We start from the raw sequence: 13489 nt of genomic DNA, 5'->3' as shown, positions 1-13489 counted from the left end.
ACATAGCCCAAAAGCCAAACAGTCTATAAAAGCTTTTCTTTAGGGGGAGGAGCTGGAGAATAGATACTTGCAGACTCTACATAAAATGTATGCTTATTCTGCCAGATGTCTAATGAATACACAAACTGAAGAGCATATAAAGATACCCTCAGTAGGAAAACAGCCTGACTGCAGAAACAGTGACCATTCAGCTGATTAGAAGCACTTCTTCCTCAATGTTTCCAGTTTTTACACTAAAAAGGTAAACCTCTGTATCTTAATTCTAGTTTTAAAAAAAGAAGTTTGATACAAACTTTAAAATCCCATTTTAATTGAAATGTAACATTTTAAATAGCTTGTTTTACAGTTTCAATGTAAAGCAGTGCATCTGCAGTGCCAGAGAAAAGTTACTATTCTGTATCATAAAGCTGCAGTGAAAACCCAAGCCTGAACCACCTTCCAGTATAGCTGTACCTAATTTGGGATCACTCCACACCTGCTGTGTTACCATGTCACATAGAACCGTACTCAAATTAATTCAGTAATGTGTCATATGTAGCTGATCACTGAACACAGTAGCTAGTAAAAAGAATTACAGATTTTTTTTTTTTTTTTTGCTAGAAAGGAGTAGTGAGTTATGCAATTCCTTTTATAATGACTGAATGGAAAATAAGTCTCAATGGACAAAGAACTCAAACACAACTGACAGGACAGAATGGGCGCTAACCCAAACTTCTGAAGAGTTCAAGGACTTACCTGAAAGTCTGCTGAGGAAAGCGTAACACTCAAATTCTTAAGTGCTCATTACAGAAGAATACCTTCGTTAGCGAGACACAGAAACTATACTGCTTCATGGGCTCATGAAGGAAGGATGCATTTCAGATGATTTTTTTTTTTTTTCCTCATCATCAAATACTACTTCCAGAACCACACTGTTGCTACGAAGAGGCTTCATAAACAAATGAGGAAGTGGTATATCCTATCTTTATTAAAAACATGTGGGAGAAAGAATGTTTGCCATATGGGAAAAGAAACAAAAATCAGTGAGGAAGTTAAGTGCTCAAGCTTCTTGGATATCATAGGAAAAAAAAAAAAAAGGCAAAGTTTAAACTGGCTTTAATATTTAATTTTTATATTTATGGTTCTAAGCATGTGTTCACACATTTTACAGCTATCCAACAACATTTTGAAATTTCACTGTAATTTCAGAATGTCTCCTAGGAACCAGAAAGTTGAATCAGTGCAAAGATTTTGGTATGGTGTGATGAGTTTAGTATTCTTATTGCATCTAAATTCCTTGCAGGTTGTTGACCAAATTATAGGAGTCTTTAGCAGTGTGATGTACTTTTAATTGTTGGGTCATATCCTCAAGTGCATAGGTGCAGCAGCTTAAAAGATGGCACTGTGGAAAGCCTGCACTGATTGAACAGTGCTTCAAGATTATTTCCTGAATTCACTTTCTGGAACATCTACCTTCACTGATGTCTGACACCCTGTTCCAGCAGCAAAGAGGTGGCTGGCTTTGATCCCTTGGTCAACTGGAAAGCCAAAGTAGAAAAATGCATCTTTGCAGCGTGCAAGGGCAGCTGATATTGGTTACTGTAAAAAGAGTTCCATCTCTAACGGTCTCTCTTCTGTCATGAATCCTTTTCCTTTCTCCTTTCCAAACCCAGTTTCTTCTCATGTCTCACTGGGAACATGTCATAGCTTTAGTCTCTTAAAAACATCAGGTACTATCAGATTTACTTCCACAAGATCATCAAATACATTACAAAAAGTGCATTGAATTACAGAGGAGAAAAGTAACAAAAAAGATGACTCGGTTAATCACTCTAACTTTGTGAGCTTTACAGAACCTGTGAAGGTAAAAAAGAAAGAAAACTTTATACTCCACCTTTCAAAACAACATAATTGATTTTTAAATTCTGAAGAGTATCTACAAGTAATCAAGTAGTTTCAGTTCTGCTGGTACGTGTTACAGACACCAATACTGACAACTACCACAGAAATGACAGTTTTGATTCTGGGATGATGATTTAAGAACTTGTGATATCAAGCAGGCATTATGTTCTCAGTTCTCTGAGCAGCCTTTTGAATACAGTACTGAAACAAACAAAAAAGCTAATCGAAGAAAAGCAAGTGAAAACCTTTAGGTTACAGTCACAAAAGTTTAAGACTCAGCATGTATCAGCAAGTTACCTACCCACACAAACTCCCAATTCCAGTTTTAAGTTGTTCCTGAAGGTGGTATTAAGCCGAGACACTTTATAATGAAGCAGACCAAGTAGTACTACAGGACTATTGTACCTCAGCAAAACACAAGATACTCAGAACAATATAATGCAATTCCTGAGCTACTCCACATAACCATGCTTCAGGGTTACAAAAATATTTTCTAGTTTCCTGTGAAATATATAAGCTTAAAAGATATGCAAAAATATGTTTTGGAAACTCAAGTGGTGTTTCTTACTTAACTAGGTTTTCATCTTCCATGTATCACCTAAAAGCAAAGATGAACAAATAACAGTAGGGTCAAACAACACTTTAGATATCCACTGCACTCTTAACACGGCACGTAAAGAGCATGCCTACAGCTGGAACTATTTCTTACTTGCTCTAAATTACAATATTCACTAGTGAATTTAAGAATGGATCTTCCATACATAGACAAGACCAAAAAAAAAAAAAAAAAAAAAAACCCAACCTTGTTGTTTTCCTCTTCGAGATAAAAATATAGCATGCACACACTGAAAACAAGAATTCTCTAGACAAAGATGCCAGCTGTAGGTAAAAAATTAAAAAACCCAGCAGAGATCAAAAATAAGATGCTACTAATGTGCTAATGTCAACTGTACAACAAAGCTCCATTCATCCTATGCTAATCTAAAGGTAAATCCAGAAAATACATTTGCATTTAATTAATTCTCATATTTCGTGTCGGTTAGTCTAAAATTGCCACAGACTTGGTTATAATCCAGAAACACGTAATCTTCTTTCAAATGCTTTTTTTTTGTTTTCTCCAAAATACAGAAGTAAATATTACAGAATAATGTTTAGCATTCAAGGTCTGGTTCAACAAATCAAACATTTGTAAGACAACACATCCGTTTCCTGAGATGGCTGAAGTCGTGATTCAGTTTCACACTGCACTACAGTTAACAAAAAATACTGTGCACAAGATCAGATGTTAACTACAGCATACAAGCACATTTACAAAGTCACCTAATGTAAGTGGTGCTACTTCTGTTAATCGGTACCCCTTAACAGAAGTCCTAAAATCATCTTTATACATTACAAAACAAGGATTTACAAAATTTCCATTTTATTTCCAAGTCACTTCATTCTAAAAATGTTGAAACATAAAAAAATACCATCATTTAAAGGAGTTTACAATAAAAAGCTAACAATCTGGCATGGAAGAGATAAATATACGGAAACCTGTTGTAACAGTCACAAATCAGTCGCTGGTGATTAAAGAACACTTTGTTCTTCAAAGCTGGTAGGCACTTCCATGGAGCCAGAAAGGTAACTTATCCTACCACTTCTTTCCCCTCCCCGTACATAAAAATTTCCAATGGAATTAAAAAAAAAAAAAAAAAAAAAAAAAAAAAAAAAAAAAAAGATTGGATAAAAGGGTCAATGTGATAAAATAAAAGCATTAACCAATATCTTTACTATTGTTCATCTTGTGTAAATAAAAAGATTTTGTCCCAGAGTTTTCCTGGCAGGATGGAGTTATTTGGCCTTTAAAAGTGTTAACTGAAATACCTCCCTTTTTTACCAGTATATGTTGTTTGCTCACTGCTGTACTGTTGCTTTATGTCTGTAACAGAAACTGGCTCTAGGCCAGCCCATGGGTCCTCAAGCATTGAAGGTCTGTAATAGTTTTCCACATCATTAGACTCTCTTTTCTCTCTGCCATGCGCTGTACCAAATGGAGTAGATGTCCTGGGGGATCCCTTTGGAAGAAAACCATCAAGTAAAGAAACATTTAATAGACTAATTCAAACTAAGTTTCCTTCTAATGCAGTACAGCTTTGAAGCTTATAATGAATAATCTTCAAACAATAAACGATTACTTTTCACCTGCTGCTCCTAATCAAAAGAAATTGGCTTTATTATATATTAATTATCAATTGTGATTTACCAGTCTTGTTCAAAATATGTTTTCAGCATACCAATACGTAACTACAGAAAAGCTATTTGTCATAAGCTACTTAAGTTGACAACGTGTCTAACTCAAAAGCTGCACAGCAAAACAGCGTAGAGGCTGAGGAAGTGTTGATAATGTTCACAAGAGCAGAAGTCAGATATTCAGTAGTTGAAGATTGAGCACAGCAGTATATAAACCACATTGCTACAAATGACCCGAGGAACTGTGAAAAACACTTTGTTTTATTCAAATTAGTGTTTGTGAAATTTGAGAAAACACAATTTTCTTTTAATATACAAATTTTGATGGAAATCAGTGATTAAACAGGCATTACGTGAAGGGCAATTCATCTGACTGGGAGCTTTTGATATTTTATTTCTTCCAAAGATCAAGGACCACCATGATTGCTTTTACAAATCTTCAACTTACAGAGGACTGAGACGAAGCAAATTGCTGTAACCTTTTTATCCCACCTTCATCTATTGTTCTTTTCCTCAAATTCACATCCCTAAAAAGTGAGGTTTTGTCTAACGCTGCGTTCATTTAAGCTGGCTTGTTTTAACCAAAGCTAAACAAATATTACAGATACGCCATTAGTCCAAAAATGTGCCTGCTGCATTCTGAATGCCTAAGAACAGGATTCCTTGAGGCTAATGCCAGCTTCTGACTTGGTAAAGGACTGTAAAATCATGGATTAGTGGTGGGTGTTTTGTGTTTTTTTGGACTAGCAGTGATGGTAATTGAATTTGACTCATAACCCCTACAGAATATATCTAAACAGATCATGTGAAGCAATTTCTGGGTAAAACTGAGCAGCAGTGCCATGAGGTGAAGCGCTCTATGCTTAGCCTCAAGACACTGAAACAGCTTAGTCTGGAGCCTATTTCTGAAAAAGTACTTTGCCAGGACCCTGCTTGTGTGGCCCCAATAATTGCTTCCCTAGAACTCCTGAAGATTGATTATGGTGGATACACAATAAATATGGGAACATCCGTGTGCAATCTGCAGGACATTTGTTTCCAACGTTTCACCACAGCCAATCACATTATGCAGGTAAGACAATGTCAATAAAGTACTAAAAGAAAGAGAATTATTTTATGAAGTATATCATACCAAAAGCATGAGGATAAGGTCAGAACACATCTAAAACACTTTTTAAAGGACAAGGAGTCAAATCAATACGTGCTAGCAAAAATGGCATTAATGCTGGACTGTATTATCTGTAATACATACAGTGACAGAACAAACTAATTCATTGGTAAGACTCTTTTGGACAGATTTATAACTCTAGATTTCATTACAATATAATGCAGGCCATATGCAATGCTGCCATTTTTTTACATGCTTGACATCTAGCATCAGATTGTTACGTATTACTGTGCCATACAAAATCAAAAACTTTCAATAAGCATTAAATTTAAATATATAAACACATTTTTTAGATTCAGAATACTATTTGTTTCATGTTTTCTCCTTTAGGTAAAAAAATCAAGGGGTGATTCCTTATACTATAGGCTGTGGAAAAGGAAAACGTACAGCCCTACCTGTACAAGTAAAACTGATGCCAATGATATCTTAAAAATAATTTTATTTTACTGTCATTAGCGCCAATAACCTTTACTCACTGAACTTGTCTTAGGGAAATGGCCAACCTATTCGCAGTACATTTTTCCAGTTAACAGATTTATCTCCACATAGGGAAAACTTTTGATGCTACTCACTGCTGAAGGCGGCAATGCTATCTTGACAAGAGTGACAATCATTTCTTTAATGAGCTTTCTTCACCTGATGTGATTTTACCTTCTGGCAGATGCACAAAGCACAGATATCATGTTTGTACCATTTGACAAGATTATTATTATTATTTTTTTTTTAACTCTTTGTAAAAGTTTTCACTATCTCCTGTTCAGTATAGAAGGTGAAATGCTACCTCTAGGTGAACGCTAAGAGGTGCTATTTGTGAGATTCAACAAACTCGTTTTCATTAAATTTAGAAGCAGGTGCACCCCTGTGGAAAAACAGAAAGCTCAGTAAAACACTGCCCATGTGAAAGTTCTTCTTCAAGTTTTCTGTTCTTTGGGTTTGAAGTGCAAAAGTGAGCACAGAATACTAGCAACAAGGTATCACAGAGAACACTGAAGTATAAACTTCAGTCCTTCGGATTTCAGTATGAGATTTGAAGGGGTCACTTAAGATTTCATCTCAAAGGTGACAGCAACATCATGAATTTTAAGAGCACAGTAGTTCTCTTAATAGCACGTGCAGAAGACAAGGGAACAACCCCTCTGAAGGAATCTGATGTTCAGAACGTGCAATAAAATCCCTCTACTGAAATCTACTCACAGCCTCGTGTATTCTTGCACATCTCAAAAAAATGAGTACTCAACGGTGTTGAGATTTCCTCCCTCTATGACTGCCTCTATTGCCTCCAGGAAAAATAACCCACGTGCACACATGTAGAAGTACATGCACACGTTACCTTAGTCCTAGGCAAAGCTACAGACAGACAAATGTCTAAGTGTTAAGAAGCACTGCATTCAGGTCAGTGCTTTTAAACTATTCACAAGGTCTGCAGAAGAAAAGACAAGAAGCGAAAACAAAGCAACCTGCAACTGGATTCAAACCTCTTTACATCACATTTCTTTCTTAACACCAAAGATTGAGCCTGCCCACAAATCCTGATAGAAACACTTCTGACTAGTACTAGCAGCAGAAGGATTTCTGCATATTTTTCGCTCAGGTAACTAGGCTCTGGTAATTTAAGGCAGGCTTTTAAAAATCACTGAAGCTAATATCTAGATGGTGATCTTCTGTAGGAAAATTGCACATTAGCAACTAAGCTCTCTCTTCCCAATGTCAGAGCCATTTTTATGCCCAAATGAAATCCTACTGAAAGGCAGAAACCCCACATATTTTCTTCTTTTCTTAATAAAAAGTAAAAAGGCTTAAGCAACCTGTAGGCCTCCACACTAAGAGCCTTACATGAGAAAGAAAATGTTTCATGTTTATAACAAGTCTCTTTCATCAGTTATGAGATTGTTGTAAGATAGTTATCTGCACAGCAAAAAAAAGTAATCAAGACTTTCTGAACGAAAATGTCACTACATAATGCAGTTACATTAAGATTTCAGTAGTCTGTATTAAGGTTTGACTTCATCTTACATTTCAAAGCATCAGTAGGAGCACCTGAAAGTTTTACCATGGTCTGTACTGCACGTGATATTTCTTACACTTCTATGGGTTCTCTAACTCAGACATATAGAATCATAGAACTGCTCAGGTTGGAAAAGACCTTAATGATCATCAAGTCCAACCATAACCAAACCATACTACTCTAACAACCCTCTGCTAAATCATGTGCCTGAACACCAAATCCAAGTGGTTTTTAAACACATCCAGGGACGGTGACTCAACCACCTCCATGGGGAGCCTATTCCAGTGCTTCACAGCCCTTTCTGTAATATCTGGCTTTATGCAGCAGAGTATGCTATCATCTCAAGATCTGCCATCCCTATCTGTACTAGCAGTCACACACCAAGTAAGCCACCCTGATTAACAGTGTAACTCACTGAGCCGGTTACTGCTAATATACCTTATATAAATGGAAGCTTTCAATGCAAGGCAAGGGCTTTAAAAGGCATGTTGTGACCTCACCAGATGCTCTCCTTTCTGTTTAGGGGAATCTCAGCTTATTTCTCTTTAGCAGATCATTCCTCACTTCTCTCTAAGCCTGTCCCAGAGAGCTCTTCTATGTGCACAGGGCAGCTCCTGCACCATCACTCAACACTGGCAAGAAAAACACAGCGCTTCCCGGCTGTTTTAAGGAGAACAGCTCAAAGGGAAGTAAATAGGAGGGACAGAGACGCTTACTGCGGTTTTGGTCGGTACACAATTCTCCCTTCACCCTCGTGCCGGAACGTTAGGAGGAAGGAACCTCGTGTCCTGGTGCCAGGCCTCGGGCAGCCCAGGGGCCCCTCCCATTTCCCTCACCAGGATCTCTCCGTCCTCCGTAATGTTGGAGGGGCAGCTGAACGCGCTGCGAGCCCCCTTCCCGGAGAAGGACGGAGCCGCTGCCCAGCCCTAGCCCCTCGCTCTGCCCGCCGCTCGCTCCCTCCCTCGGCGCCCCGCCCCATACCTGGTAGTGTCTCTGGTAGCCCCCGGGCGAGCGCTTGTGCTGCTGCGGGTGCGGGGCAGCTCCGGCCGGGGACCTGCCGCCGCCGCGGGGAGCCGGGTAGCGGGGGCTGGCGCTCTGCGGCCTGCGCGGGGTCTGCCCGCCCGGCGAAGGGCTCCCGAACCGCCCGCCGCCGCCGCCGAAGCCGGGGCCTCGGGGTGAGAGCCCGCTACCGTAAGGCCCGGGCCGGGGGCCGTAGGGCGGCGTGTGATGCGGGCTGCCGTAGCCCCGGGGCGAGGGGGGCATGGGGCAGGCGCCGCCGGAGGGAGGGCTCCGGAACCCGGCGCCCGCATACGGAGGCGTCGGGGATCGGAAGCTCTGCCGGTACATGGCCCGGCAGCGGTGGAGAGAGAGAGAAATAAAACCTGCGTAACGCCGTACAGACACGAGCGCGGCCTCGGCGGCGCCTGCCGGTCCCTCGCGGTTTCCCCGCCCCGCAGCACGGCGTCAGCGTTCCGGGCTTACAAGGTTCCGGGCCGGGAAGGCGAAGCGAGGAACGCACGTAAAGACGCGTTAGAAGATCGGAAAGTCTTCTAAACGTCGCTCGGAGCTGCCGGTAGCGCTAGGGTAGCTCAGACAGCGAGAACTATGGAACTGCGAGAATCCGAATGGAAATGCTCGCTAATCCAACATGGAAATACAGACATTGTACTCATTGATCTTTGCTAATCCTCTCCTGTTTTTTCTTCTCTAAAAGACCAATTTTCTACCTTTTGTGGTACACAGAAGGAATGCCATGTCTACACAAGGCAAATTGATCAACGTAATATCAATTTCTCACTCTGGCTGGTGTCTTCATTATTTTCACACACGAATAGGCACTGTTACACAGATACTGAGTCACACCGGGATAGCTTTACTGATGAATTTCTTCTTGTTGACAAATCCTAACTGCTTCTAGGATTGCAAGCAGCCACGTCCTACATTTCATTACACGCAGCAAGTCCAGTTAACAAACCTGCTGCACAGCTGGTTTTCCCTGTGTTGTTCTTCAGCATGTAGGATCTTTGTGAAGAAATACTTCTAAGACCGTGGTACTTGCAGTGCTCTCTTTCAAGCAGTCAGAAGTGTCCTCACGGTTCTTTTTCCATATAATGCTGAATCTCTGTGCAGGATTTTTTTTTTTTTTTTTCAATGCTGCTACAGAGCAAGAAGGCACCATGGTTTTCATATAACAAGCCCTCCTCTTGGTCCCAAGCTAAAAATATTCTGAAAGTAGTCAGCTCAGGGCAGAGTCACTTACAGTTTCAGCAAAGCGAACCCTTCCAGTTAACTCAGCCATAGACAGCTAACGCTCCGCTTATGATGCAACTGACATTGTACCTTCAGCACAGGGAAAATAAGTTGTAGGACCTTCCTCCTGCTAGTCAGAGTGTTGGCATACAGTAAAACTGCCTAGCTTGTGAGTACAGTGCATTCTTGTGGGGATATTTTAATTTTGTTTAACCTCAGCAGCAGCATATGCACCCACTTACCAGAAACATGCACCCATAAACCAGAAACAAGTGCCAAGGAGCCAGGTGTCACAGCTGAAACAAAAAGTCATTCTGTATAAATCCCGGGTTTTGTGTTCCAACTAAGCCACAACTGGAATTACCACTGCAGTATATTCCCCTACTTATATAGGCCAACCACTTGTGTCCTGCTTAGCATGGAAGATAAAACTGAAGCTCGTTGCTACTTTCTGACCCCTTTTATCAGGGCCAGGACCCCCAGCAGAGCACCTGCCTGTACTGCCTGATACCAAAGCAAGGAATTCTCCTGTGGTAGGCGCCCTGTCAAGAAGAAAGCATTCAACAGAGCCATAGAGCGCTAAGTTCACACAGCTCCTCCACTCCTTCAAGAAGATGGCCAAGAAAGCAGAGCTGCTCGTTCTCTGAAGGCGACGCACAGCCGCTGCACCGGACCCAACCACTCACAGCGATTGCAACAGCCTCACGCCCCTCAAAAGCACGGCAGAACCCCCCCGCCCTCCCGCGCATGCGCACCGCCCCCAAGCCGGGATCAATTTAACACCTCCCTCCCGAGGGCGGGAAGCTGTTGGGGCGCGCGCACGCGCAGCGCAGCGCAGCGCGCTCCTTCTTGCGGCGTTCGCTGTGGCGCTCAGCGGCTGACGTTCGAGTGCCGCTTCGAGCCGTGCCGCTCGCGAGGATGCTGGGCACCGAGCCGGCGTGGAGGAGCTGTGGCCGTGGGCTGTGGAGGTTTTTGCGTCGTGCTGCCGGCGGCAGCCCCCGCGCTCTGAGCGCCGCCTCGTCCTCAGCTCCTCCGGCAGGTAGCCGCGCCGCGCCCAGCCCAGCCTCTCTCCCGCATCGCGTCTTCAGCCTGCGGCCGGTGGCGGGTGCGAGCGCTTCGCGGAGCGCGGCCGGAGCTGGGCTCTGCTCGGCGGCCCTGCCGTGCCGGTACCGGGCGCCGCGGTGCGGGACTGCCACGGTTCGCATCGGAGAGAGCTGCTGGGCACATCTGGGCGCTAATAGCCTTTTTTTTTTTTTTTTAAATTGATTATCATTATTATTATTTTTTCTTCCTCTAAGACTTCCAAATCGTACCATCAAGCAGTTCCCTTTGTTTGTAAAAGAAAAAAGCTGCGTCAGAGTCAGTTTCCATTGGCTTTCACGCTTCTCTGTTATTAAATAACAACGAAATGACACTGATAGCTGCGTTGATTGCATAACAGTCAGAGGGAGCGTGGAGCTGTGACCCCGCAACAAGTGCACCCTTGGTGTGACAGCAAACTCTGGTTGGGGTGGGTTTGGTTGTAAAAGTGGCTGTGCAGCCAAAGCTGGGACCTGGCATCTGAGGAGTGATGCTCCTCTGGAGTTGGGAGTGATTGGATTACAATTAATTTCAGATGGATTTGCATTCTTATAGAAGTATTCAGTGTGCTGAGCTAAGCTTTTCTCATTTCCCCCTCGTATCACTTATAGAAGAAAATTTGGTAATCTGACGTGAAGATAACTTGATCTGCTCTGCCACAGAGTGATCTTTCTGGCTGCTTACTCACACCCTTACAATAAACTTGCCTGTGGCTACCCCTGCTTTTATTCTGGGGACAGCCTGGTGGGTTGAACTAATGCATCTGAGCTGAGGGTGAATGAATCTGTTTACTCTCTAGCGAAGGGATCTTAAAAAGGAGTGTGGCTGTCCTGCTTGGGCTCAATTCAGATGTGCTGGGAATAGTTTGTGTACAAGCAGAATGAAGGTAGAGTTGGGAGAATGGGTTTGATTTCAGTCACGGTTACTAGAATAATTCAAAGGGAAAAATAGTGGAGAGAATGGAAAATATAGAGGAATCTGGTCCCTCTCTGTTAACCTAAACTAACCTCCTAAACTGACAGTAAGGTCACAGTGAAGCAAATGCGCGCTGTTCTGTAATAGATAGTAAGCGTATGTTGATGTGTTCACATATGTATAGCCAATTTGGATAAACGTGCAGCTGTGTGGAGGATTTGTGATGCTTACCTGGCACTGGCACAGGTATTTCCCAGCACCTGGAGCTCTCACTGAGTTATACGGTGTTGAAGAGAGTTGGCAGTATGAATTTTCCTCCAGGGTTTGAAGTGTGTGATATACATGGCTGCTCCTAGACCCGCCCATTTTCATCTATATCCTGCCTGGTCTGCACATTGCATCAAAAAACCAAACTGTGAAGCTCAAATCCCTCTGGAATGATGGCTGTTTCTCAGAGCCGGTCAGGTTGGAAGGTGTGGGGAGGGAAAGGAGGAAGGGGTGTTGATTTGCTAGCAGTTACCTTGCATGCTTAGTTATCAAAAATTGAAAGGCAGAACAAGTGTTGCCTTGGTTCACACACTGTGCCTTCAGTTCTATGACTTGTTTTTGAAATGCAGAGTCTTCTTTTGTGTGGTGCAAGTGCATGGGTCTGCTGCACAGGCCAGACCCCTTTGCTGCTGTGGGTTCTGTACTTCAAGTTGATCTGTTATCTGTTAATTTTAGTTTGCTGTTGTGATGTTTGCTGTGCTTTTGCTGGATCTTTCATCACATTAGTCTATGAAAGCTATGTGTGTGTTGGTGGGCATGTATAAAATACCTTCAAGTATTTTCACTGTAGAATTCTGAGGTGTTTGGAATAGGTTCTGCTGTGTTGACTGTAAGATTTCTGGATTTTGAAGGGCTTCATTGAAAGGTTTATTATCCTATATTTGGAGGGAGGATGATGAGAGTTAAGTTGAATCAGAAATATCTTGCAAAAAAAATAAAAATAAAAAATCAAGAGTAACTTACTGTTTTCTGTTTCTTGTCAGGTACCAGTAATGTAAAGCCACTGGATGGTGTGAAAATTCTTGATTTAACAAGGTTTGTGTTTTGTTTATGATTTGGAACACTGTCTAGATGCAAATACTGTAGGGAAAAAAAACTAAGAAAATCTTTCTAAATTTTACAGAGTGCTTGCAGGGCCCTTTGCCACAATGAATTTAGGAGATCTAGGGGCTGAAGTTATTAAAGTGGAAAGACCAGGTAAGGTTCTCCTTTGTTTTCTATGTAGTAAGAACGTGGGCTAATTTAGCAAATGATTGTGTATGTATTGTTTCTGTATTTGGAATTGTCTTCTTTTACGCTTTTCCTCACATGTTAACAGCAGTTTACTTTCTGATGACGTTGTGGGATGTTTACTATGGTTTGGGAACATACAATTGTCTAAATATTTTCAGAGGTGACCAATAGTAAGTTTATTTGGTGAATGTATGTTTTTGGTGGTGGTGTGTGTATGGTAGTGGGCTATGAGATGCTAAATTTTGTAGCAGCTTGTATTTTTGTGAAGCTATAGCTATCAAATTTCTGGATTCTGTTGACATAATTGCTCTATTTCTGGCATGGAAGTTATTAATAAGTTTGCTTGCATGTCTGTTTGCTTGAAGTTTAACACTGTACTCCAATGTGTGTGTTTTGTTCAGGAACAAATATGCATTTAGGAAAGGTAAGATTGAAGCTGTGATGGTAGGTCACTTGTTTCTCCAGATAGTAATGTACAAAACAGCACTGGGTCATCACTACTAACATGCCTTATTCCGTCACTTAATTTGATTTCTTTTGAGTGTTTTGGACTTTGCTCAGGTTTTAAAGTGTCATGGGAATGCTTAGGTTTTTGGAGACTCTTGTGGTGAGAGGATAAAAGCAGTTGTAACCGTAGTATAGACTCTAAAATTTGACAAACTACAGAACTATAAGTT

General features: G+C 41.8%; 2 protein-coding genes across 2 annotated transcripts in view; one reads left to right on the top strand and one right to left on the bottom strand.

The window, feature by feature from the left end:
- Window positions 1-3734: 3734 nt before the first annotated feature.
- On the bottom strand, window positions 3735-8633 carry MPLKIP (M-phase specific PLK1 interacting protein; the record flags this gene model as incomplete). The annotated part of the gene is made up of 2 exons (XM_079538063.1): window positions 3735-3938; window positions 8268-8633. 2 exons carry the CDS (start codon window positions 8631-8633, stop codon window positions 3735-3737), a joined length of 570 nt encoding a protein of 189 aa, XP_079394189.1.
- A 1821-nt stretch (window positions 8634-10454) lies between these two features.
- The window catches only part of SUGCT (succinyl-CoA:glutarate-CoA transferase), a gene marked incomplete at both ends in the record, with an annotated part of 326326 nt that continues 323291 nt past the window's right edge, over window positions 10455-13489 (top strand). Inside the window, 3 exons of the mRNA XM_079538007.1 lie at window positions 10455-10575; window positions 12563-12614; window positions 12703-12776. Of these exons, the coding sequence (XP_079394133.1) occupies window positions 10455-10575; window positions 12563-12614; window positions 12703-12776 (247 nt within the window). The remainder of the gene's footprint in view (window positions 10576-12562; window positions 12615-12702; window positions 12777-13489) is intronic.

The sequence above is a fragment of the Tetrao urogallus genome (genome assembly GCF_951394365.1).
Source record: "Tetrao urogallus genome assembly, chromosome: 7".
Lineage (NCBI taxonomy): Eukaryota > Metazoa > Chordata > Aves > Galliformes > Phasianidae > Tetrao > Tetrao urogallus.
The sequence above is the reverse complement of the archived record's forward strand: the minus strand, read 5'-3'. Positions and strand labels throughout refer to the sequence as shown.